Source organism: Pezoporus flaviventris, unplaced genomic scaffold (assembly GCF_033815535.1).
Source record: "Pezoporus flaviventris isolate CSIRO_AGI_PZ_B2104156 unplaced genomic scaffold, CSIRO_AGI_Pfla_v1 ptg000005l, whole genome shotgun sequence".
Taxonomy (NCBI): Eukaryota; Metazoa; Chordata; class Aves; order Psittaciformes; family Psittacidae; genus Pezoporus; species Pezoporus flaviventris.
In genome coordinates, this window is record NW_026892553.1 from 12,962,496 (window position 1) to 12,988,343 (window position 25,848).

At 38.5% G+C, this 25,848-nt stretch overlaps 1 protein-coding gene across 8 annotated transcripts in view; it reads right to left on the bottom strand.

The window, feature by feature from the left end:
* The window catches only part of TENM1 (teneurin transmembrane protein 1), a 579,532-nt gene that overhangs the window by 52,816 nt on the left and 500,868 nt on the right, over window positions 1-25,848 (bottom strand). For 7 of the 8 annotated variants that reach the window (XM_061446104.1, XM_061446106.1, XM_061446107.1 and 4 more), the window contains 7 exons: window positions 23,098-23,217; window positions 21,076-21,337; window positions 18,191-18,458; window positions 12,570-12,713; window positions 7,298-7,547; window positions 6,378-6,398; window positions 4,021-4,253 (listed from right to left, as the gene is read on the bottom strand). In XM_061446104.1, coding sequence (XP_061302088.1) covers window positions 4,021-4,253; window positions 6,378-6,398; window positions 7,298-7,547; window positions 12,570-12,713; window positions 18,191-18,458; window positions 21,076-21,337; window positions 23,098-23,217 — 1,298 coding nt within the window. The remainder of the gene's footprint in view (window positions 1-4,020; window positions 4,254-6,377; window positions 6,399-7,297; window positions 7,548-12,569; window positions 12,714-18,190; window positions 18,459-21,075; window positions 21,338-23,097; window positions 23,218-25,848) is intronic. The other variant, XM_061446110.1, reaches the window with a different exon arrangement.

Below are 25,848 nucleotides of genomic sequence, written 5' to 3' on the forward strand. Positions count from 1 at the left end.
CACATATTTTCAAAACCATGATTTTTTTTTAGTGGTATTTCCTTAGTAATTTCAAACAAAATGAATAAAACGACACTGCAGAACTGATTTTTAATTTAAGCTTTCATTTGTATTGGTAGTTCGGGGCCATAGGTCTCAGTGAAAAAGGTTCTTCCCTGCAGCTGTGTATAAGGTATTTTATGCATGGGATTCAGAACTTCTACATTTCCCTAGTGCTTACTTTGAGGTCACTGCACCGCATTCAAATGCTTTTTACTCAGTGTGCAGCTTTTAACTTCTTGAGGCTTAGACTGTACAAACAGCCTGCACAGACAGTGTGCACATCTACCTTCTACTTCTAGAGTCCAGTCTGGACCCAGGAATCAGAAAGCAGACACTGCAGGATCTCAAGATGCTTAAATCCTTGGATTTAGTGCTGGGCTTCCCAAATGTAAATCAGTTCTGATGCTGAGGGTTCGATCATCGGAGTGACCTATTGTTTTCACAAAAGTTACTTAGTTTGCATTTCCACCACAGCTGTCCTGAGTGAATACTCTGAGTTGGTCACAAATACAAGCTAATTGAAATCGGATCCTGATCTAAACCACTTTTCCTAGTGTACTGACTGGGAGAACCTCCTGCTTAGGGAAAATGGGGTAACTTGACTGTACCAGCCTCTCACTGCCTCTGTCAATTAAGTCTGGGAAGCCAAATCTATTTACATGTCTCACTGATTTCAGAAGTGTTTAATGCCTTTAAAGCATTGGCCTTGCAGTGCTAATTGGAACTCCTCCCAGCTATGTCTATCAATTTTAGCGCTTCTTACTGATCAAATACTCAATGAGTAGTTAAAATCAGGACACTGTCCCTTAGTGTGTTATAAATACGAATCCAGATAGTTTAAATGATAGTGTTGGTGACTAGATGTGCCATAAATGCTTTTAATCAATATATCCCCAAACCCACCAAACAGAATTCCCCACCCCCAAATGAAAATCTGTTACTTTTTAAAGTTCAAGTGATTGGAATTCAGTCAATGATTAATACCTTGTGAAGTTACTTCTTCATTTTCAATATCATCTTGTGTAATAAATGTGTTCAGCTTGTCACAGATCTTATTTTATGTCCCCACCTTGTATCATTCCACATTCTGTTTAAGTACTTGGTCATCTATTACATGACTCATTAGTCTGAGATCTCTACAGAATTAAAGTTGCAGTAAAAAATATATTGAAGTTCAAATTTCAACTACATCACCCATGCATGTTTAAAAGCATCTTTCAAAGTCAGCTCAACATACAATGGTGCAAGATTAATGTTCACTAAGCCCCATCTCTAGTCCTTCACAGAGAAGTGGGAACAGACTGAACAAAGCTATATGTGATTGCTACTTGCAAAACAGAAGTTGTGGAAAATGGATCAAATCATAATTGATTAGTGTGACTTCATGATGTTTTCCTTTGTGGCTTTTAATTCCCCGCCACTAGGCGAAAGCAGTCTTGACAAAGATAATGAGAAATAAAAGTTGATGAAAGACTTAAATCCCTAAATAACAATCCAGGACTTTCCCAAAACCTACCTGTGTGCCCCCTGAAGTAGAAAAATTGTTTTGAGTTCAAAAAAGTTAAAACAGCATTTAGAAAAGTCAGTAAGAGTATTTGAATTTCACCTTATTAACATACTTTTGAGGATGCTAAACACCACAACTAAGTTTCACAAGAAATACCCACTATGTAATACTTACCAATCGTGCAAATGGACAAACTGAGTCATATAGGTAAGACCTTATTTGGAGTCACAGGCAGCTGGTAGCAAAAATGAGATGACAGCTTTTGAGCTGTAACTAACCAAAGTGAGATGGCTGCTGAATGGAGTTCTTAGATTTAATTTTCATTTGTAACAAGAAAAAAAGGAATATTCAGAATAACAATAAGGCAAATGGGGGGGAGCTAAAGATTTTTCTGTATCTGTTTAAAAAATAAATGCTAATCTTGTCTGGTCATTGAGTAATGCAAGTGTTTATATCTAATAACATCTTGGCAATTACTCTGTCTTTAAATGCATTATCATGTACCTATTTTTGCATTGTAAAAATGTCAGAGGTAAGAAATTGAAGCAATTAATTTACTTGAGGTCATATACTACATAACACTGTTGCTTTGTGTTCTATTAGTTTTTAAACATGGATAAGATGTTGATGAGTCTCTGGACTAACCAAATTTTTTGTCAGTGTTTCTTGCCTCCAAGGAAAAATATCTGTATCCTGCTTGAATGTTATTCCAGTAGAAATGTGATGACATCTGACTTGACAATTACTCCAAGAACAAGTAAAATAAGTGATCCAAAAGAATCTCTCAACCAGTATTTAAGTATGTGAGACTTCTAGCTCTCCTAATAGTAGATTTATGGGTACCAGGGAAGTACTTCCTACTACTTTCCAAGGTTATTCAACCCCTTACAGTTTAGAGTAAACAAGGACAGGTACTTTCAAGGCTGTTAGGATAATACACAGCTAATTGTTCTGACTGTTGGTGATTACAGGTTAGTGCTGCGATTTGTTGTACAAAGAGGGCGTGTGGCAATTCATAGTTCCTTGGGATTAAAATCCAAACCATAACAAATCTGACAATTTCAAACTGATGTAATGTAGAGTTGATGCAGACATCAAAAGCAGCTGGGAGCCATTACCTGAATTTGCTGATATATGAGCCATTGTCTGCTAACAGTTTTTAATATTAGCTGGCTACCCCAGCACTCATGAATTGTACTTTTATTCCTCTTCATTTCATTATGACTAGAACCTTCTGTTCAGGAAGCTGGCCATGAATGGGTATTTTTAAAGTAAGTACTATATTACAAATTTTCACCAACATACTTCCTCAATAAGAAAATAAGATGGAACAAGTAATTGCATTATAGTTAGATATAAGCAATTGTAATCAGCAATAAAACAGTGATCATTTCCCTGCTAAAGGATCTGAAAACTGTTGTTTTCCTCTATTTTTAGAATTGATTCATTACATTAATTAGCTGCCTGAAGATTAACATTTATTTGTACCGACCTCACACTTACCTTCCATCATTAAAGACATGTTAAAGTCACTCTAATTACAACGTGTCTCTTGCTAAGCCTTAAACCGGGATTATTTGCTCGTTTTAGAGATGTTTCTGCCTGGATACACATTCAGATTTCCTACTGATATACAGCCACCCTTTATTAGCTCATGAAAAATAATCAAAAGCCTTCCTTAAAACTAGTCATTAGGAGGAAGTGGTGTACTACAGGGGAAGCATGTTAAACATCATTCAGGGCTCTGCCATGGGAGCTGTTGAGTACCCTTTGTTGCAAGGATTTTGGTGGGATATGAGGATGATCAGCTGCTTTAGAGCACCAAATCCAGAGACTTTATCACAGTTCTAACGCACGCTGCAAGGGATTAATTGTGGCATTGGTGTGGATTCAGGGCTTCACACGCATTTTGCCTGTGACAATATGGAATGTACTCTGGCAGGAAGGCTGCATCAAAATATTAATTTTGGATGCAGTAGGTGAGATGCTCATATTTTGCGAAGTGCATTTAATAAAGAAGGACTAACTAGAGTTCCAAATAAACTTGATTTTGCTGGCTGTCTGATTTGAACAGACCTGATTTAATGTGTATTAGTGCCATTAACATTACAGGAATCACCTGAAAGCATAAAATTTAAAAAATGGAATTTGCAATCATATTATCTGCTTAAAAATTTAATTAAATGCTGCTACCTCACAATCCAAAGGTAATAAAAGAAGAGTTTTTCCTTGTGTTGACACAGAAGAAAAGAGTATTTCAGAGGATGGAGCCTACTGCTCATGCTACTCCCTCATAAAGCACTGGTATTAAAATGTGAATGAGATTTATGAAATGATTTGGCTTACTTACAGCTGCCTAAATCATCAACTAAGACTCATTTTTGTACATGCAGTTGCATCTGAATTTCTAAGTAACAGAGGGAAATGACAGATGACCAACACCAAGTACTTCAGGTATACTCTTTTCTTACCTCTTGGACTGTTGAGAGAGGCCTCGGATGCCTTTCCGCCATCTCCACAGTGGCTCTGGTCAAATGGAAGGCACTGATCACCTGTTCCTGCCACCACATCTGCGTTTTTGGGCAGATCCTTTGTTTCAACAAGAGATTTTGCTTTGTAGACTTTTCTGGTGTTGGTATCTGACAGGTAAAGGGATTCTGAGACTGGATCAACAGCCAAGTAGTATTTATGTGCAGGGCTTGTACTAAAATAGAAGAGCATCAAAGTTAAATTGATTTTCTTCTTAATCTTTGTTTGTTGCAGGATAAGTATTATATTCTACTTATCTGAAGACATCTGTTCAATGATTTGGAGATGACACTGGTTTAAGAGAGACCAGTTTTAATGTAGCTCATGCAAGCACAACTGCTAAGAAGGAACTGCTAAGTGGCTGCACAGCCTGACCAGCCAGCCAGATATCAGTAAGCTTACGCAGAGAGTGGTATTGGTGGAGTCCATCAGTCCCAAGCCACCCAGCGTAAAGCTAACTGAAGTGACTTTAGCCTAGTTACAATTATTACTTTCAAAAGCAAAGTCATTTTTCTATACCTGACAAGTCCTAGTACTATTGGCACTGAAAACCAATCTCAAGTTGCAGGAAAGCGAATCTCAGATTGTCTGCATTGGCACAAATACCCACTATTGGTTATTTTTATCTGTTTCTACATGTTAGGAAATATGAAGGTGTGAAATATGGCGCCTTAATTCATGCCGACTGTATTGTCAGGAGCAAGGCAGAAGGCCAACTACTGTCAGCGCAACTAGGCATGAATTAATGCACCATAATTCATGCACTGAAGTGCCTTATTGAGATTATAAAATGTTATTCAAAAAATATTTACATATGTTAATTAAATGGTGAGGATCATAAATTCTAATCAGAGAACTGGGCTGCATCTTATTAACCGGTGAGACTTTTTGTTTCTTTTTCAGTGCTAAGCTAACTTCCAGTTGGAGGAAACTGTCTAAGCACACGGCACACCACAGTGTCCTGAGCCTGGTGAGACTGCTGTGTGGTCCTCATTACAACACAAAATAAATTCCAGATAGGTGTAGAGACTTTATATCACAGTTGGTTGGGCTAGACACTGACCTGCCCACATCCCCTGAACTCTTTGTGGGACTTCCCATCTGCTCTGCAGATCAGGAAGATTGTCAGATTCCTACTTTTTTTAAGAGACATTTTTATTAACATTTGTTAATTAAGTAACACTTAAGATTGCTGCCACAAATTTAGGAAACAAGTTACTGGGCTCTATTTGTGGTGAATTTGATAACAGCTGGTGATTTTCCCACAGCTGGGGAACAGATGTGAAACCCAGTCCAAGGAAATATCATGAACAAGAGGACAGTGGTATGATGAAAAATGGGTAAAAGGATGAGGTAAAAGCAACTAATGCCAAATTATGTATCGCCACCATTATAACATTTTGTTGGAAACATTAAGAATCGTGCTCTGGAGTGAGCTCAGAAGAGACCAGGCAGACAAAAGATGACTTTAATTAAATACTTCAGTGGAAAAAGTTGAAAGGAAAATTTAAGATGTTAAATAAACATTCTTTATCATGTAAAACCTGCAAAGAACCATGGTTCATTATATAATCTCCTTGTGGATACATTTTCTGTCATCCTTCTTGTTACATTTAACAGACCAGCTGTTAGAAAACTCACGATGTTTATGCTTAAAGCCTTGCATAGGACAATATTTACATTTCAAGAGTATTGGGGAAAAATGGGAAAAACTTGCTACATATGCAGAAGTTTGCAAACCAATCTACATCTGAGTTTATTTAAATTAGCCTATTTAAAAGCTTTATCAAGTAGACTAGGATCTACAATGAATCTTTCTACAAGTTATTTCTATCCTGTAGGATTTTTTTTTCCTGTAACCTTAAAGCCTAGTTCCTGTTTTAATCAGTTATTAAATAAGTTTGCTATTTCTTATTAAAATCTTGATGACAAGAAAAACAAATGTGCTAAGTTTGTTTTTGAAGTCAAAAATAAGTTCAGTGGCCTTCTCTCTTTCCTGGTCTCCAAACTCTATCTCCTTTTACACAGTATTTTATTCGTCCTGGTAAAAATAAACCTTTCCCCTGCATTTTTGGAGACTAAAAGTTGTGGTGATCAGCAAGCTGATTTTTTTCAGAGGGAGGCTTCATTCCTTCAAAGGGAACAAATCAAGCCTACTCTAGTATAAATAAAGGTGAATGTGATTAACATTTGTATTTATTAAATTAGAGTCCTCTGTATCCAGATTTCTAAAAGGATCTCTAAAAAGACTGTTTCCTCATGCATAGCTCACATATTACTGTTCCTGTGTCTTTCTTACCTGTGTCTTGTGTCTCTATTCCTAGCAAGACAGATCAGTTCAGGGTTAGAAGAAAAAGAAAGAAAAATATAAGAAATGTTAGTCACCAAGAGAACTGCATTTTTTGCCTGACTGCTCCCAGAGCTTTATCCCAATAACAAAACATTGTTTATCCTGTATTATTTCTTTCTCTCAAACTGCTTCCTTTCCACTGCCTGTGCATTGTCAAGTTATTTCTGAACAGTCAGCACACGCACCATCACCAGCAGGGTTAGTTAGACAGAGATTCATGGCTGTTAAGTAAGAGAAATTTAGAGTATCAGTGTCCAGATATTTTCCTGCCTTCCCCTCTGGCCCTGAAAAGGAACAGAAGCTGGAGTCGTAATTACAGGGGAGACGTTAATGGTGGCACAGACCCAGCCTGTGACCCGTGAGACTGCAGTGCCAGGTTTGCTCTTGTCTGCTTAAACCCAGTTACATCCTTTCTTACAGATGGGGAACTATTTAATTGTATTCATTTTAAAGAGGGTAAGTCTATCTTCAGCCACAATTCTGTGCCTTGACATGATACTCTGCATATTTGCTACTGAATTATGGGGTTTTCTTCAAAAAATACTCTTGGAATATTTTAACTTTTGGAGAAAAAGCATGAAAAATCTCACAGTAAGAAAAATCAGCTCTATTCATTCTGCACTTTGTGGAAGTTCGCTATGCAAAATCTGTTCTAAAGGCCACTAAGCTGGCCTTCTTAACTGATGACTTCAGAGTAAGCATAAGTTTTCCAATGAGTCTGTCTGAAAGTTGGTGAGACATTTGCTCACAATGCAACCAAATGTGGCTGCTTCTTGAAGTCCTGAGAGAAAAAAGACCTCATTGTAATTTTCATAGGCGTTCAGCCAGGATTATGAGCACCAGTCAGAGAAAGCCTATTATTTTTTTACCTTAATTCTAATATGCCAATCGAGTTTCCAGAGGGAAAGATCCGTCTGACAAAATTGAAGTCACCAATATACACGCTACCATCAGGCCCAGAAGCAAGAGCAACTGGGGCAAAGAGTTTGCTGTTGAGTGCAAGACCGTTGCAGTTGGAACAAGAGACGCTTCTTTGGTGTCCGTTGCCCATCACAGTTGAGATGACTGGTGGCTGCTGGGAAATGAACATGTTTTCACCATTTCCTTTGTGTACTATTCCTAAAGTGAGGAGAAAACAGACCAAAAAAAGCAAATATATAGCATTTAAATTATTCTGCATTTTTGGATTATGCAATAGTCTAGAAGACCAGATTACCAAAACAGTAGCAGACATCATATTTTTTAAAGACTATCACAGGTTTCCACAGATCTCTTCCAGCTGTGTTCAGTCCCAGGCTTCACCATCACCACTCTGTTGATTTGTGGTTCATGGCTATTTTAAAAGCCAACATCATGAGGAGAATTCATGGTTGGTTAATGCTCTTACAAATTGACTGTTAATTGCAGTGCTATCTGATTTCTTGGGGATTACTACTTTAATATTCATTTTATTCATAAATTTTTATTAGGTAGCAGAGGAATTTCTTGGACAGTTTGAATATTTAATTAAGGGAGATTAATAGCAGCACTACTGTGCATTTTTCACAGAAGAGCACTGAGTGGCAGTACAAAATCAATATTCAAATTTAAATGCGAGTCTTTCATATAAAAAGGTGCCAAGTGCAGCAAAGCCAACTTAGAGTCAAGGCACAAGTGAATGTCTTACCAGCAAGAATATATTATGTTCTGCCATAAAGTTTAAAACAACTTTCCTGTGTGTCAGTATTTCAGCACTTCTCCACAGCATACACTGTTGAAAGTCCAACCAGTTACTAGATTGGTGATACCAGAACCAGTACATAGATGTATTTTTTTTCAAGCTGATACCTGTAGTGTTTATTTTAAATAACACTGTGGTAACATAGCTAAGAAGTACCTTTAAAATGACGTGTTATGAGTTGGCTATTTCTGAATGGAAGATTGATATTATGCTAGCTCACAGTCCAAAATCTCTTATTTCTTTTTGTAAGCACAATACTTCATCAGAAAAGTGGCACAATTAAAGGAATAAGCACAAAGCGAAGTACTTTCTGGAGGACTCTTACGCTGTAAAATGAGCATATTCTAGATGCTGCAGGAAGCATATGTTGAGACACATCTGAGTTTTCCCAAAGTAGAGCAAATGCATTTATGTACTATTACCAACTTTTGTCAAACTATTTGTGGTTTTCAAGTAAGTCTGAAGCTCAGATTCTCCTTGGAAATTACTGAGTGTGCTACAGCTACTTTGAAAGGGATTGCATTTTTAAAATATCTCTGAACAATAGAGGACAGACTACATATATTTGTTTGAACACTGGCTTGAAAAAAGCATCGCGAAAATACATCAGTAAAATTAATGGTTGCATCTTCCCTTACATGCCAGATAAAAATACTACTGTATGAAGATGCTGCCCTTTGTCTGAAATTATCAATGCAAAGGTAATCTTCCAACTGCCTCATAGAAATGCCAGTAAATAATTAGGGCTCTGGAGTATATGTTTTGCTGTCAATAAATGTAAGTATGTGCTTAATTTCAGGCTTTTGAACTACAGCTTTAATTTTAGTTAATGCTGTGTTGCACTGGGGCTGAAATTACCTTTAAGCATAAAGTCCCTGTAAAACTACTCCTCCTTCCCCCAGATAAATAAAAATGGAATCAATACACTTGCCCATCAGAAGAAAAAACTAATTCAAAGAATACTCTGAAAAATCGGTTAATAGCACATTCATTTGTATTCATGAGATATAGGTGCCTTTAAAAGGACTCTATACGGGAACTAGTATTTATGGTATGTGTTCTCTTCCTGATTATGAGAAATGCCCTGAAGATCTTCCAAACTGACCGAAACCTTTGTGTTTGTTAGGAAAAACTGAACTCTAATTGTGTCACAAATTAGAAGTGATCACACCTCTGAACTGGAGGGGAAAAAATGTGGGAAAAGAGGAGAGAATGCATTTCTTTGTTAACTTAACAGTCCGACTGATGCAAAACCATCCACATTTAAAAAGCTTGAGTTTCCAGTGACAGCCGCATTGGAACAATAGATGTTATTTTATGTCTGTGCTGCTGGAACTGGACAGCTTTTTTTAATTTCTTTCTTTCATTTTTACTTACATCTGGAAATAGAACACAGTTTTTACTTGCTGTGGTTTCTGCATGCCAGTACTGGTACCTCCACAGCTTAGACTGGGCCATGAAGTGCAATTCTGTAGAACTGCAGCTATTGTTACAACTTTTCTGTTGTACTTGGTTCATTTTGTTCCATTTTTAAAATGAACAGCCTTTCTGCTGAGGGAGGCAAGCATAGCCACCCTGTCTCTGAGTACAAATGTGTACAGCAGCAGACTGGCTGGAAGACAAGGCTTAATGGCTGAAGTTAGGTATCATAGAATCCTAGAAGGGTTTGGGTTAGAAGGGACCGAAAGCATCAACCAGTTCCAACCCCCTGCAGAGGCGGGCAGAGACACCTTCCACTAGACCAGGTTGCTTCAAGCCCCATCCAACCTGGCCTTGAACGCTGCCACGGAGGGGGCAGCCACAGCTTCTCTGGGCACTCTGTGCCAGGGCCTCACCACCCTCACAGGGAAGAACTTCCTAATCTAAATCTACCCTCTTTTAGTTTAAAGCCATTCCCCCTTGTCGTATTGCAACGTATCTTTGTAGAAGTCCCTCTTCAGCTTTATTGAAGGCCTGTTTAGGTACTAGAAGGCACTCTAAGGTCTCCCTGGAAATATAAGCTTTTTAGACTAGTTAACCAACCCCAAGTGCTTCTAGTTTCAGTTCGAAAACAAAATCATAATTTGCAACAATTTTAGATAGACATTTATGATGTTATACTCCAATTCTATTTCTATAGTTAATCCAGTGACAGTGTTTCAAAACCAGATGCGAGTTTCACACTTCTAAAAAGAGCAGTTCTTCATATATACAGAGGGATGCTTTAATTAAAAGGGAAAAATCTCAATATATTCATACTTGAGAAGGCTACTTGTGCATTTCATTTCACTCATGGAGGCACGGAGATAAGTCTGAAATGTATAATTCTAAGCTTGAATCATACTGTAGTCCTTATTTAAAGTTCATTTTATATATCTGAAATAGAATAGCAGTGCACAGGTTTCTAGATAAGACCTGAAGCTCACTCATTTTTATCCTTTTGTTAGCACAGCTCATTATTTGGTTTTGTTGCTTTAATACAAGCCTAGAGGCTGCTCTGTTAGGTGTGTGCTACCTATGGTACAGTCATTGTTTTTCTACTCCTAACTGCTTTTCTAGTTCCTATATATGAGCCAGGCATGCATACTGAAAGACTATTATAATCACGAGGCACATCAGAGACATCACTGAGCTCTGGCTGGGCTGTGTCATCCTCACCAGAGATGCTTTCACATGCAAACTGTAAACAGAAGAGACCCACTGATTTCAAGTCAGATGTGGTTATGCCCTCCCTGCCCAGACTGTGTCTCTTTGAGTAATGGATAAAGATGTTTGTTTAGCAGCTTCCCCCCGGCTTCAGCTTTGATCATGCCCCAGTACAGCAGAGACGTATGAGGAAGAAGAGCAGATATATGAAACTGCATTCTCCCCATCCTCATATTGGGCTGGGGTAGCGTCTGCAGCCTGGAAGGTTTTGGAGGAGGTGGTGAGTGGCTGGCAGGTCAGTACTCTCTGGCATTATCAGCCTCACAGCTGAGACAGGGCTAGGAAGCAATTTGTCACCATATACCCTGTGCTCAGGAAAGAAATGATTTAGTCCTGCTCAGATTATAATTGTATACTTTACAAAATCTCAGAACATGTTAGTGCCTATGGGGTGAATTATAGTAGTAACTGCTGCAGTTAGCAGATAGTCATATAAACTGGAGTTACTGCCAGCAATTTAGTCTTGAAATTAAACTATGCAAGTGGTAAATTGGCACTAAGGAGTCGACTATGGGGTTCACAGTTGGGGGCTGAGCTGACTGAGGTCAGATTTCTCTTTGTGTTAAATGTCAATAGCTGGCATTTAAAAGAGACAATCTATACAAACCAATAAGACAGGGTATGAAACAACCGCTGTTTAAAATGTCAAACTATTTTAAATCAAAACAGAAATCCAGATAATTTACAAACTAAATCTGACCTTTTGTATTTGGAATATTTATACTGTAGCTGCACATTCAACTGCAGAACTTGTAAAAACCTGACAGCCATGCATCTGTGCATGAATCTTCATTAACAGAAGTTTGCAGATGGAAATGGATTTTAGTGGACCGACTCTCAGCTGGAGCAAATTGAGAGAACTTGACTGAATCCAATACTGCGCTGATTTACAAGTGCTGAAATCTGACCCCAAGATTCTCTTCTCCCAGATAATGAGATATTTGCTTATTGACAAAAATAGTTTTCTAGTTACCATAATTTATTTGCCAGTATTGTTTTTAATAATTCAATCCCTCTAGTTCCTGATTATAGATGTTAAGAGAGGGAAAGAAAAAAACCCAGGAATAAAAGCAATAAGGAAACAGATTCAAGTCTCTATGCTTGAAATATCTCTATGCTTGAAATATCTCTATGCAGGGTTGATGTTATGACACCAAAAGCATTTAGGTTTTTTTTTTCTAATGCTTCAAAAGGTACTGAATTGCTTGTCTTGAAGAATAACTTTCTGTGCTTCTCCACAGAGTGGGCAGCCACAAAAGCCTCTGCATACCAGACTGCAGCGTGGTTTCCCAAGTGCTACCTCTGTCAGCCAGCCTGTTTTCACACATGGTTTGGCTCCCTAGCGCTGTGATGCTACTAACTGATGCTAGTCACAGGATGAATTAGTGATGTAGACACTTCACTGAGTATATAACACACTATAATCTGACCTACAATGTGGTACTTCTACACAACAGTGTGAGAAGGAACCAAAATTAGTATGCCCTTTTTCCATCCAAATGACCTCAATGTATTAGCGATCGCGAGAGATAGTGATATTAATGTTTAATACCTGGGAGCCAGGACATTAAAAATATCCTTTTGGATGGCATTTACTGTTCAGCTCTCAATAAATGAGGGTGCACATTCAAAGAGGATTACACATTAGGAAGTGTAATGCTTAAAATCAGAACAATTAATTCCTTTAAAATTTGTATTCTTCTTCTGCGTGGTCAGTTAATAAAGGAAGGACTTACCACTTTGTGGATTTAATACATGGTGTTTGTTTATAGACCAGCCTCCCAGATTTGAAGCATCCATTTCAAAGCCTTGAAGGATTACTGTTCTCTTCTCCCACAGAATAAAATCAGGACATGTTTCATATTCATATCCCACAGACACTGCAAACAAATAATTAAGGATCTATCAGTCTACCTTCTCCTCTGTGAACTACTAGGTAATTTTTCATTCCAGGTTTTAACAGTCATCTGTCAAGCAATGATGCCATAAATTTTCCTCTCCCTGATTACTATTGTTGAATGGTGTTATTTTTAAAAAAGGGTTTTATGTGATGAGTATGTTATTACAGCTACAGTTCCTAAGTGTTTCAGTGCAGAAAATTGTCTGGTGTATCAGTTATGGATTTCTTAAGAGTATAAATCTCCTCCAATGACTCCTCGCTTTGTTTATTGCATTTCTGCTAATTACCTGAATAACAGCTTAAACAGAAAAAAAAAATCCATGTTAGGACAAACTGGCTTCAATTTGTTTGCTAATTGCAAAAACTGTAGCTAGGCAGAAAGGGAGTGCCAAGCTGAAAATTCCTAGAATGAAACATTTATCTTAACAGGCTTGCACATCACATGGCTCCCCCCTCCAGCTGGCCAAAACACCTGCTGAAAATCTTGAATCTCCCCAAGGATCGTGTTTTTTGGGGGGTGCTCAAACTGACCAAAAAAGCCCCTGCCCTTTAGTACTTCAGTACAAAAGGAACCTACCAATAAAACTCTTCAAAATTCAATCCTGATATCTCTAATACACCAATTTATTTGTTTATTTATTTATTAAGTGTCCTTATCTCCTCCAGTTAACCCTTTCAGATTCCAGTGCAACTCATTCATAAAGGAAGACTGTTATTTTGACACAACATCCCAAAATTTTATCTAGGAAATGTTGATAGTTCAGCCTTTTGAAAATAAAAAAGTCTTCAAAAATATTTTAAGATACAATATAAAAATATTTATAAACCCACAGTTTTCTGATATTTTCAAAATTTTCTTCTCACTTCTGTGTCGTAGCTTTAGGTACACTTTATTTGAACCATAAATAGTTTTAATACCATCTAAACACCATTACTGCATTCAATGAAAATATTTTGACCGGCTGTAGCAGGGAGCATTTGTGTTTGTAAGACAAATGTTGAAGGCAAACTGAAAGCTGCTCCTTATAGCAACTTCATTGTGAGCTGCTTCATCATTTTAGCAGAAAGATCCTGTTTCTGCAGCAGCTAAACTCTGACTTGTAAAATTCAAATCTCCTTATGTACTGTAAATACTGCATGTTTCAAACATTAGAGGTTTCAGTCTCGGGGTCCAGCAGCCACCCTGTCCAATCCTGTTACTGCAGCTCTTATGACTAACATTGGCAATGTTTCTGGGTAGCTCCCTGGTTATAGTGCCCAACTGGGGGCACGGAGCTTCTTCCAGAACAGCCACATCCTCTGCTGGGATGAGCCATCAAGGTTCAGTAACTGAACATGCTATTTTCTAGGTGTTAATGCACAGAGAAGATAAAGGTCAGATTTTTCCCATGAAGCAATCTCACACTTGCCACCTACATGTTAGCATCTTTACTCCATTCATGCACTTAACACATCCAATCCAGGGTCAGACGTGTATACTTGAAAAGAGTAAAGACCCATAACTGCAAAATCCCTCAGCCTTGCTCAGTGAACCATTGCAGACCCATAGGACAATTCATCAGCTGCTCTAAGGTACCACACTGTTATCTGGGTCGAGGAGGTATAACAATATACATCATCTGAGAATGTGTGCCAAAGGATCCACAGTGACATATTAACCAGCGCTGTAGCTAACACTGTAAAGTGTCTGCTATTCCCTGCCTACAGCTGATGTTTCTGAGCTGCCAAACACCCTCTAGAGGTTATCATCCCCTTTCTTAGAAGTTCACTTTCCCTGCTCTCACAGTTATTGTTCATAGCTGCTTTTTTGTCCCTGCTCATCACTCACTTTGTGTGTTTACAACCATGTTTTTACATATACTTACACATATGAAGTCTATGCTCCAAAAAGGAATATCTGTGTTACCTGAAAGCAGGGTCTCCTGAACCATGAATTTCAGGTACTGATGTACCATTACCATGAAAATTTTCTATCAATCATTTTGCATGCAAAGTCACCAAGGCAAAGCACAACTCTAAAGTCAACCAAGTTACTGCACTGCAACTTGAAAAATAAGCGTGTGCTTTGTTACATGCAGGTTTTGCAAAATGTTATAATTTTGTAAGTGAAATGACCATCTTCTTGCTGCTTTCTGTTCAAATTAATTTATAGCCCTTTTCTGAGGTAGCCAAGATTTTACTGCATGAAGGAGAACTGTATTGACTATGTTTTTGGACACTAACAGCCAGCAGTACCATTTTCTGCAGTGTTCAAATGGACTTCAGAAGATTTACTGAAATCAGCTGTATCAAAAATCTATTATTTAGAAGAATGAACAATAAGTCATTAGTAGTGCCAGCATGTCACAGTTTAGGGGCTGCTGCCAAAATATTAAATAAAAGACAGTTAAACAGGCCAGTACCTCTACTTGAACCTCTCCTGAAATATTTCTGCTTATCAGCATCTTAATTCTTTGAACAATGAATAACTCAGCCAAAGTAACAAGTAGAGCAATAAACAGAGAAGACCTAAGACTGCTTGAGTGCTGATTTATATTCACACCAGAACGGTTAGACCTTGCCCACCACGTCTTGCTGCTGTGTGGGATGCAAGGGCTTGCAGGAGTATGACTGAGAATGTACGGGGTTATGCAAGAGCATTTATTGAGGTTTCTCCTGAAATCCTTCCTTTTCCAATATTAACTCACAAGGTGACACAGACTTTACCACCACCGTTTTGTATGTCAACATTCACATGATGGTTTTTTATCCAGAACAAAAACCATTATTTAATCATCTCAGTTGTTAAACTGAGAAAATGGCCTCTTGTTATGGACTTGGGGACTGGATGCACACCAGCAAATGTATCTTCAACAAATCTAAACACAACCACTTGTGTGTGGAAATATGCTCAGAAAGTCTTTTCTGTAACTGGTTGTGTGATCGTTGCTGTCAATAACGCTGAATTAAAATAAAGATGTTTATAGAATTTATAAAACCAAAAGCAGATGGTTATATTCCTGAATTCCAGGACTTCAACCTGCTGCAATTTAATTAAAATGAAAAGTGAACAGAATGCATTATTAAATATTGGTAATATAGTGACAGAGGAAATTATTTTGACAAAAATTCATATAATGGATGTAGCTAAAGGTCCCTCAGCGCTACAGTGTGTCAAATGAAATAATGCTTTATTGGAATCTAACAAAGCATGCTAACAATGCACTTAAAATATAAAGATTTTTGCTTCCATTTTGGAAGAAGCATAATTAACCTAAATTTAAGGAAAAGAAAAAAAAATTAAGCAGCCATTAAATAATGTTAAAGTTGTTCTGCAGCACCATTGTGTAAGCTTTATTCATATTTAAACATATGTCGTGGTTTAAGCTGAACCCAGGACAACATATTATGCTTGTGCAGTTTGGGAATCTGTAACTACAGTATCATTTTCTAAGATGTTATGTATTTGATTTTAATTGTTTTAAAAATCCAGGTATTTACTGGACTTCATGATCATCAGAAGACTATTAAATGGTGTAGAGGGAGCAGGCAGACACAACTGTTCCCTCTCAAACATATTAGTGATACTATGCAGTGACAGACCCGGAATGCTGAGGAAAGGCCCAAATGGCACCCATGACCCATCTGGTCCTGCCTGATCACCCAGGGCAGTGCCAAAAGGCACGCTGGGACTTTGTTTCATTTCTGGATTTACACAAGTATGTGTAAGTGAACCCAGCAGCCCATCTGAGACCTTCTTTCACTGCAGAACACTAGCAGGCATCTGTATCTGCAAGGGGCTAGGGCTAGAACTGTTGCCTAACAAGGGAGTTTCATAAGCCAGACAGGCTGAAAAGAGTACTCCTGCCCTGAAGGACAACTGAAAAGTCGTCCACCCTTCTGCAGATGTGATAGATCAGCTCCAGATAAGATAGAGGATGCAGTAATTCAGGAGACCTTGCTTTAAGGGTGGAGTTTTGATCACTTTAGGCCAATGTGATGTGTGAGCTATGGCTGCAAGAACAAAACCTGTGCTTCTGTACCAGCATCTATAGAAGATCAGGAAACTAATGAAGCTGAAAATTTATCACTTATTATCTGGTTGCTTCAGTTTTCAGATGAATTTGTTCCTGATCTGGCTCATTTCATGATCAAATGAATGTTAGTGGTGGCCCAGATAAAAGGAATGTGGGAACATCCCTCCTGGCAGCAGCCCTTCGTTGTAGCTGTTGAAGTAGACTGTGGACCACAGACCTCAAATAAGCTCTGATGTATTTTATGATATATTCCTATGTGCATTATGTGATGCAAATCATACTCCATGTCTTGGTCTCATAATCCTTCGTGGACACCAGCAGCTATGTCTGTACCATTCCCTAACCAGAAATGACTAGGAAAGTTCTATAATCCACCTTTCTCTCACAACCTCTCCATGCAGCTGCCTCACAGACTGCCTGGCTTGGAGCACACGGTAATGCAGTCATGCAGTACATGCTCCAGAAGCTGCAGGGCTTGCAGAGCCTGGACAGCACCTTTTGGCTTTGTAGAGGCAAATCTGCAGGCACACTGCCTGTTGTAGATCCTGGAGAGACCTTCTGGCTGCCCCTCAGAACAGCACTTTCAATTTACAGAATGATACATATTCCTCACGAGGGTAGATAGCTCCATGTAGCCCTTTCTATTCTTGTTTTATAGCCTGATCCTGCCAATGCTGCTTGCTGTAATTCCTCTGACTTGAAAGGCAAACCAAAACTGCTAGGGAAGTGAATAGGGCTTACTCACAATACTAAGTTTTGTTGGTAAGGTAAATAATCTTAAGGGAAAGTATCTATAAGATTAGTCCATTAAGCAACATAACCCCAAATTAGATTAAAAAGAAAAAAGAAAGCCTTTTAAAACCAAATCATAAAATTAATTAGAAAAATAAGGTTGGCTAAATAAAATGTATTTGCACAGACAAGTGCTTCTGCAGCAATTCTCAGAAGAGCTGCTTGTGCTGCTTGATAAAGAAAGCCTATGAAACATCATGATTTTCATATAAACATCTTTAAACAACAAATCAATTAGTTTTAACTGTTGTGGATGTGAAACGTAGTAAGAAAGGATGCCTAAAAGTTAAAATTTTGTAAACCCTAAGCAGAAATGACATGTTAAATGTCACAGCCAAAAAATGACAGAAACAATGACACACCAAAGGTCATATTCAAAGTAACATTCAAAAACAAAGACAGGTGAATATAATGCCGTCAGTACATAACCATTCTCTGAGGGAAAACAGGATTTTCAAATTGATTAAATTAGAAAGATGACATTGGAAGAACAAGAAAATAAATGTTCTTGGGAAATCATACAAGTCACTTCAGCTAAGAAGGCATTTGATTTAAAAGAATGTAAGTGAACCAACTAAATGTATAAGCCTTTATTTTCCTGGCTTAATGTTTGTGAGCCTTCTGCTTCCATCAAGATGATTCTACTTACCCATTGCCTCAGCTAGACCAGAAACCTTCTGTCCATATATATCTGTCTTATTCCAGGCAAACGTGTATACCAAATTGGCTGCAGCAGGAAACCATTTTTGAAGCAGACGTCCTTCAATGGCAACTATCAGGTGGACTTTTGTCATTCCAGGAGGGATGGTTGTGTGTGTCAAAATAATGCGCAGCAATGTTTTATACCCTGGTGTTCGACTGCTGAGATAACTCAACTTCACAAAACTTGAAGGAATTGGGATTTCCTCTTGGACCACCTTGGGAAAAAAACATGTAATTGTATCCATAGCCAAGAGAAAAGCAAAATTATAATAATAACAGGGGGTGCTTATTTTACATTTCACAATCACAGTGTGAAAACAGTACCACTTAAACCACTGATGTCTTCTGTGTGTATTGCAGCAAGAAAGTCACCAGACGTATGACAAAATGTCCAACTCTGGAAACTGCTTGGTCAACTTACTGGGTGGTGGTCTGTCTATTTTGATAAACAGCCTCTTTCTCTAATGCTTTATTCTAATCTACTGAGTTGCAAATGCTGCCTCTGTGGACACATTCATACATGAGTTCTACAGCTTTACCTTGGCTTATTATTCAGTTTACTTAAGAAGTATTCTTAACCAGAAAACAATTTAAAACCTTTTCTAAATAGGCACATACTTTAGGTATTATGACTTGAGGATATTATCCTGCTTTGGAAGTAATAACTCTAAATTGGGAGAACTAAGAAAGAAAATGAACCTTCCTGCTAAACCACCTTCTGTGCAGAAGAGCTTGCAGTAAGGCTAAGCTCCAGCAAGAGCAGGCATGGCATATGAAGGCGCAGCATAAAGAACCTAACAAGCTAACTGGGGACACACAGCAGTGGAGATGAAAGAGGCTGGGCATCAGAGTCATCTAGCTAACAGGTAAGTCCCCAGGGTGTGCAACAGAATTCCAGTCCCACGGCGCTGCTGTCAGTGCCGCTGTCTGAATCACATGGATTAGAGCTGGCTTGGATATGCCCGCTACGGGATAGTATCAATTCCTGGCTGCAATGAAGATAAGCCCTCAGCAACTAGAAGGACTGCAAAGACTGCGAGCTTGTGAGGGAAAAAGAAAAACTCGGCCTTGACCTTTTGAATGATGTGGGCCTTGGAGCTACAAAAAGGGATTTAGCTCTTGTGATCTCCTCTTCTGTGAGGAAGAGCAGGCAAGAGAAGAGAGCAGCTTTCTGAAGGATGCCACTGCAGTCACTCAAATGCCTCTGAAAATCAGACTGTGGTTCATAATGTCACTGTTTTTAGTGTATTTCCATAATAACAAGCCAACCTGTCACAATGTTAAATTTGTCAGGGTTGGAAAAATACAAACTGTTTGGTTTATCTTTCCTAGTTTTTAGATTTTTCTTGTTTAACAATAGCTTAGTTCACATTCAACACAATTTTATTTACACATTGCAACAGTATTACTGTCATCAGATTGCTGCAGTACAGCTGGAGGCCTGCCAGCAATTGTCGTTTTGACATATGAAATGTAGTGTTGCCAGGGAAATCCTGCTCCCTTTATTGTTCCTGATTTGCAGTGTTCCCCTTCTTTCCTGCTGACATCCCAGCTGCCCCCTCTGTCATACATCTGACATCCCTTTTCATTTTTTAACAGAAAAGCAGAAAGAAATATCCATGCATTAATACGTGCTAATACAGCTCCTTCTATTAGTCTGGAATACTTTTTGTTCATTTCCCAGTACTCTACAATGAAACTTAACTCTAAAAGAACCCTCCAATGACAAAAAAAAAAAGGACTAAGGACAGTCCTCTCTGAGTAGACTGCATCTTTGGGTACCTTGCTGTTTGAAGACCCAGGAATGTGGAGTGTGGAGTAATGTGACCCAGTGTTTTCTCACTAGTGTGCATCAGTTAATTTATGTTCATTAGTTTCACTTAGTATGTTTTGTGAAGCAACACTATGGACATCACCTGGCTCAAACGTTACATTCTTTAATAGTTATGGAGATGTTTAGACATAAATTAATTCCATCAGAGGTCTCTTAGGTGTAGAATAAAGGCTCTTAATCAGTAGCAACACTTTCAGAAGAAAAAGAGAAAAGGTTGGAAACACTCATGTCTACAGGTAGCCTCCAAAATATCTTCTAGACTTTCTCAGTGAAATGTAAAGAGAACCCAAAAGAGACCTTATTGCTTGAGCTCACTGCTCAAACAACACACTATGGGGATTAACATGATCTGAAACTTGAGCAGTTGTATTTTGTTGGGTGTTAGACTTATACAACCTTGTTTAAGTCCCAAATAAGAGTTAAATTCAAGATTAATTAGAAATTGCTTCTAAACACTTAAAGGAGTGTCAAGAAAAAAGACATTTAAAGAAAAACAATCTTAAAGATGCTGTTAAAATTGCTCTCCCTTGGAAAGAAAGTAATAAAACCCAAGAAGCTAACATCTAGTTGGAGATGCCATTGTAAAGAACTGGAAGATGCAAACAGATGAAACATGCCTAGGAATCTTTAAAGAGTCTTGGGTTATGTCTCAGACTGGTGTATTGGGGAAGCTGTACTGTTTATCTGTAATCTATGAATGGTTTTGTGCATCACCAGAAATAAATCAGGATATCAATAATACATTTCGTCAGAACTCCTCACTTTCGTATACTTGGAAGTAAGAAATAAAGCATCTTAAATTATTAATAAAAAATAAAGGTAAAGAAAAAAAAAGAGAAAAGCATCCCGTGAAACAGTGCTAAAGAGACATGCATTAGGGTCATTCTGAATAACACCACAGCAGTTAATTGCTCACTATCTGGTATCATCATCGTCTAAAATTGTCTAAGCCTTGTTCTTAATCTAACAAATTGCTAATTTGAAAGTCTTTTCATTACCTGTAGCTCTGGAATAATGGTTCCTCTGTCAGGACAGGACCCTCCAAATGCTGTCAAGGGTGAAGGGAGCACAATCGGATTGGGGCTGATAAAACTACTGATGTCACAAGATGGTGTGTCTGACTCTGTTCTTTGCATTACGACTTTGTCTACGATGATAAATCTATTCCAAGGCAACCAAAGTGTCCTTTTTTCAGATATGAAAGGAGATCTGTCAAAAACTAGAGTGACAGAGATGCCTCCAACAGCCACAAGGTCGAAACTGGAAAAGAGAAAACCAATTCCTTTGTTTCGTTTTATCATTGCATTGCCACAAATTTCAATGCATTAAACACAAAAACTTTATGCTGCTCATTACAGCCCTAGATTTACTATGTGAAATCATTCAAGTATACCTTCCTGGTGTCACCTTGGCATTCACGAAGAAGCTTTACCTCTCTGTGCTTTCTCTTTCTATGCATCAATCGTAAGGTACAGTACTTCACTGTTACTTGGCCTACCTTCCCTCTATTTATCAACTAGAATTAATACTAACGAGTCATCTATAACTGAAGTGTGGACCCAGTTACTTTGGTTTATAGGAAAACAAATTCCTAGTCCAGAAAAGGGAAGCTACTCCTAATCTATGCAGGTACACCCTGCAGAATAAGAAGTCTTAAAGCCTGTTAGACCTTATCTCTATTAGCATATATAAAAGTAGCAGAAGGAAAAGGTTGAGTATGCCGAGCAGGAGACCCCTCTGTGTAGGATATGACCCTTTTTTTGAAACACACTGACTAACTGCAGTGAGAACTGAAATCAGCTCTTGTCCACAAGGCAGGTCATCCTCTGGGAGCCGTTGTGAAGAACCTTTAGCATATCTGGGCTGCAAACCATGAGACACAGAAGGCCCAATATACAGAGTCTCAATTTCTGACACCCACAGTCAGGCAACACAAGGTAATATGCAAATGGACACTTCACTCTCTATTGAATGCATCTATTATGGAGGCTTTTGACGGTAACACACTGCGGTAAGAAGTCAGACTTCATTATGCATATCTCATCACATTTCCCAGATGACACCAATTACATTCACAGAGAAACACAGGTAGCATATTTTAATGCAAAAACTTTATCCAGGTTAGTCTAAAGAGGAAATGATAACTATTAACTTTCAGTAGTGCGATCTGAAAATCAATAAACTAAGGTAAAATAAATATGCAGGCTCCTTACTTTTATAAATTGACAAAGCCAAACAACAACAAAAAATAATTGTAGAAACTGTGACAAATGACAGCCTTTCCCTGTTGGAAGATAGGCTCTGCTTTCTTGTAATTCACAACACAGCCAAGGAAGATGAAGTTTTAAACTGCCCATAGCAGCTTAATTCAAGTTCAGGAGTGAATCATGATGTTATTGCAAATGGACAGCCAAACCTGGAATGCAATATAGAACGTATAGGAACTCCGTCTCTCTTTGAGGACTGAATACCTTCCCCCTTCCAGAAAGCAAAGCCAAGATTTCTCAAGAGTCATTGCAGAACAGAAATTTAACCATTTTGGTTCTGGAAAGAGTCTGTCCTCACTTTCACTTGTGTGGCTCAGGTGATCTACTAAAGGAATTAATTTCACAGACACCTCAATAAACTACTTGGAAGATTCACACTTAACAGAAAAAAAAGAGGGAAGATGGGGAATTTTATGGAAAACCTGACTAATGAAAATATCCAAATGTCAAGAAGATGCTGTTACAGCATTGCTGTCACATTTTTTACTCCAGGTGTTTGAATGTCACTGCAATCTTGTGGCTGTTCAGGTTTTCTCTTCTCTTTTTTCTTTGATCCCTTTACCACAGAGAATTCTCACAGAATGTGCTCCCAGAGTAGAGGGCTAGATGCCATCCTCGATCCACACTATGAACAATGATATTTCTGAAATTCTGGACATGAATATAAGGTGGCAGTTGTCCCTAGCTATGCAAATCTAAACCAAATCTAAGTTAAATCAAATCTAAGTTAAAGACAATAAATGAAAGTCTGACCTTCCATCTTGTCGGCTGATGGTGTATCCATACTCGCTGTGGTGTAGAAAACTGACATTCACTCCAACCAAAGGTGTTCCATCTATTGCTACCACCTGGCCTCGAATGACACACGCCCGTCTGTAACAGAAAGAATAGAAGGCAACATGTTAGACACATCGGGAGCATGAAAAGGGCATTGATTTCACAAACTGTGCTATACTTCTGTCCCTGACAGATAGAACTACTCTGATATCATTGTGACTGTTGATTTTGAATGAAATTTCAAACAAGTCCAAAACATTGATTTGAAAAACCAGTATCTCATGAAGACTCTCCCATGAACGGCTGGTGTATCAAGAATATATTTCACCATACCGTTTGTTCTACCACTCAGTTGCACTGCAAAGGTTTCACTGATAGCATGATTTAGCTTGCTGCAGCTCTAGGAGCTGATAGTTTGTGAAAGGGAAGAATGAAGCCTCATTCTCTGCTGCTAAGAAAGGGGGATTGCTGTCTATTAGAAAAAAAGCTCAACTAATGTTATAAGGCAGCAGTGAGACACACGGTCTTCAGTGAACTTCAGAAAGTTACCTAGGCGAATTCAAAAAGCACCTAACCAAGTGTAACATACATTTTTCTCAATCCCTCATCGCAAGTTATGCCCTTTTAAATTCCCTCTGGGATGGGCTGGACTTGTGCTCACTTTCCAACATAAAAATCCTCCCATTCCTGTAAAGAGGTTGGAATATGGCAATACAACAGAACACATCAAATTCAACAGACAGGAAAGTGAACTCATTACTAAGTGGATCTAATTGGAGGATCACAGAATCATAGAAAATGAAAGCTGAAAGGAAATACAAGACTTTATCTTGTCCATTCCTTTGCCTCAGGTAAGATCAACTCTACCTACATTACTCCAGACCCATGCTTGTCTAACTCTATAACCTCACCAAGTAACCCATTCTAATGTTTCTGTATCAGTGCTTTTCTCATGGCAAGTTTTTCCTACTGTCCATATGAGAATATGCAGCTGGTAAAAATTAACTCCTTTGCAAGTACACCAATTCACCACAGCCGCTAATACGAATTCCATGCTCCCAGGACACAGAGAGATGCTGATTTTCAGCAAAGATGCTGATAAATCCCAAAGGAATGGGAGAGGCTGCACTACTGCCAGTACGCAAGACAGAGCTCTGATTTACCACCTGTTTGTTTTCTACACTAACTAAATTGGTTGTAATCCTATTTTTGGGCAAAACCTGCTGCTCCACTGAGGGCAATCAAGCTCTTGTGTGTCTCAACAGACTCACAAAACTCACTCAACAGAACAGCCTGGTTCAATTACTCTTTGATTTGTCAGAGCAGAAAATACCCATTTCTATTGTTTTTTCATATTTCTAACATCAACAGACCTGCTTGTCCCTTTATTAGTCCACTCCACATATTTACAACACACACTAGTGTGAGACAGAGAGACCCCTAAGAGTCATCATTATTCAGTACACTATTCCCATACTCCTGTTTATTCATTCCACACAGACCTGTCTGCTGACTTTACTCTGTCGTCATATTTTATCAAGCACACAGATTTGTGTGATAAAAAACTCATCAAAGTCTTCATTATTTTATACATAGCCTTTCTTTCCTCTACTCATTCACTTTACTTCTCATTATTCATAAATAATATTAACAGACTTATCTTTCAACTTTCTTGCCCCTTTTTTGGTCATATTTTACAAGCCGCAAACATTTACAGTATGTGACGACTCATAAGCCACATTATTCTACATTTATCAGTTTTGAACTGTCCTTGCAATCTTTAAGATTTAAATGTTCTAAGCCTGCCTCTGTGTTGCTACATTTGTCCTCATTATTTACTGTCTTTTTATCACCTACTCTATGTTGAAGAGTCTTCCACTCTCTGGCCTCTTCTTGAATTACCAGCACTTACTAAATCTCTGACTAAGCATTTGATCAGAATTAGCTTTAATGCTTGCATGTACTGCAGGTATGAGAACATTTTTCAGTTACTTTATGACCAGTGTTAATCTCAAGGGTTTAGGGAGGTAACAAACAACCCCCTGAGTTTGCAGCAGGTCCACCCTCCTTTCCCAGAGCCCCAGCAGCACACAAAGTGAAGCACTGCTGGCACCCAGGATCCCTGCAGCTTTGCTGCTTGCAGAAGACCTCACTTAACTTCTTTCCTTACCAGAGCTCGTAGAGAATGTTCCCTGCAGTAATGTCCCTTCATACTCAACTGCTACTTCATGCTTCCTTGCTTCAACATTAACCCTCTTTCCAGATGAGCTGTGGACCTTGCTACCCACTCACTGCTCTTAATTTTAACAGAGCAACCTCTAAGATCGCTATGCCTCTTCAATGTGCTGTACGTCTCTCTTCTGTTCTCAGCCTCTAAGATTTATTCTACAGACCCATGACTGACCTGCTTTTATTTCTCATGGGGGACAACTCCTCATACTGCCTGTCCAACAGTCACTTATTTGCAATGATTGCATAATCATGGACTAAGGCTGTCCAAGTTGTTTTAACTTGAATGTAAGTGCAAAAATGTCCAGGAGCTGGGAAAGAACATGTCCCTGATAAGCTGCTTTAGTGTTTTCAAATGCATTAGAAATATTTCTAGTCCCCTGGCAAGCTGTACTAAATATGCAACTCCACAGCAGTTTCCTTTTTGAGAGAAAGCGGATTCCCATGGGTTGCAGGTGGCCTAAAAGAAGCAGGATTTCTCTGTCAATGCTTCATGGA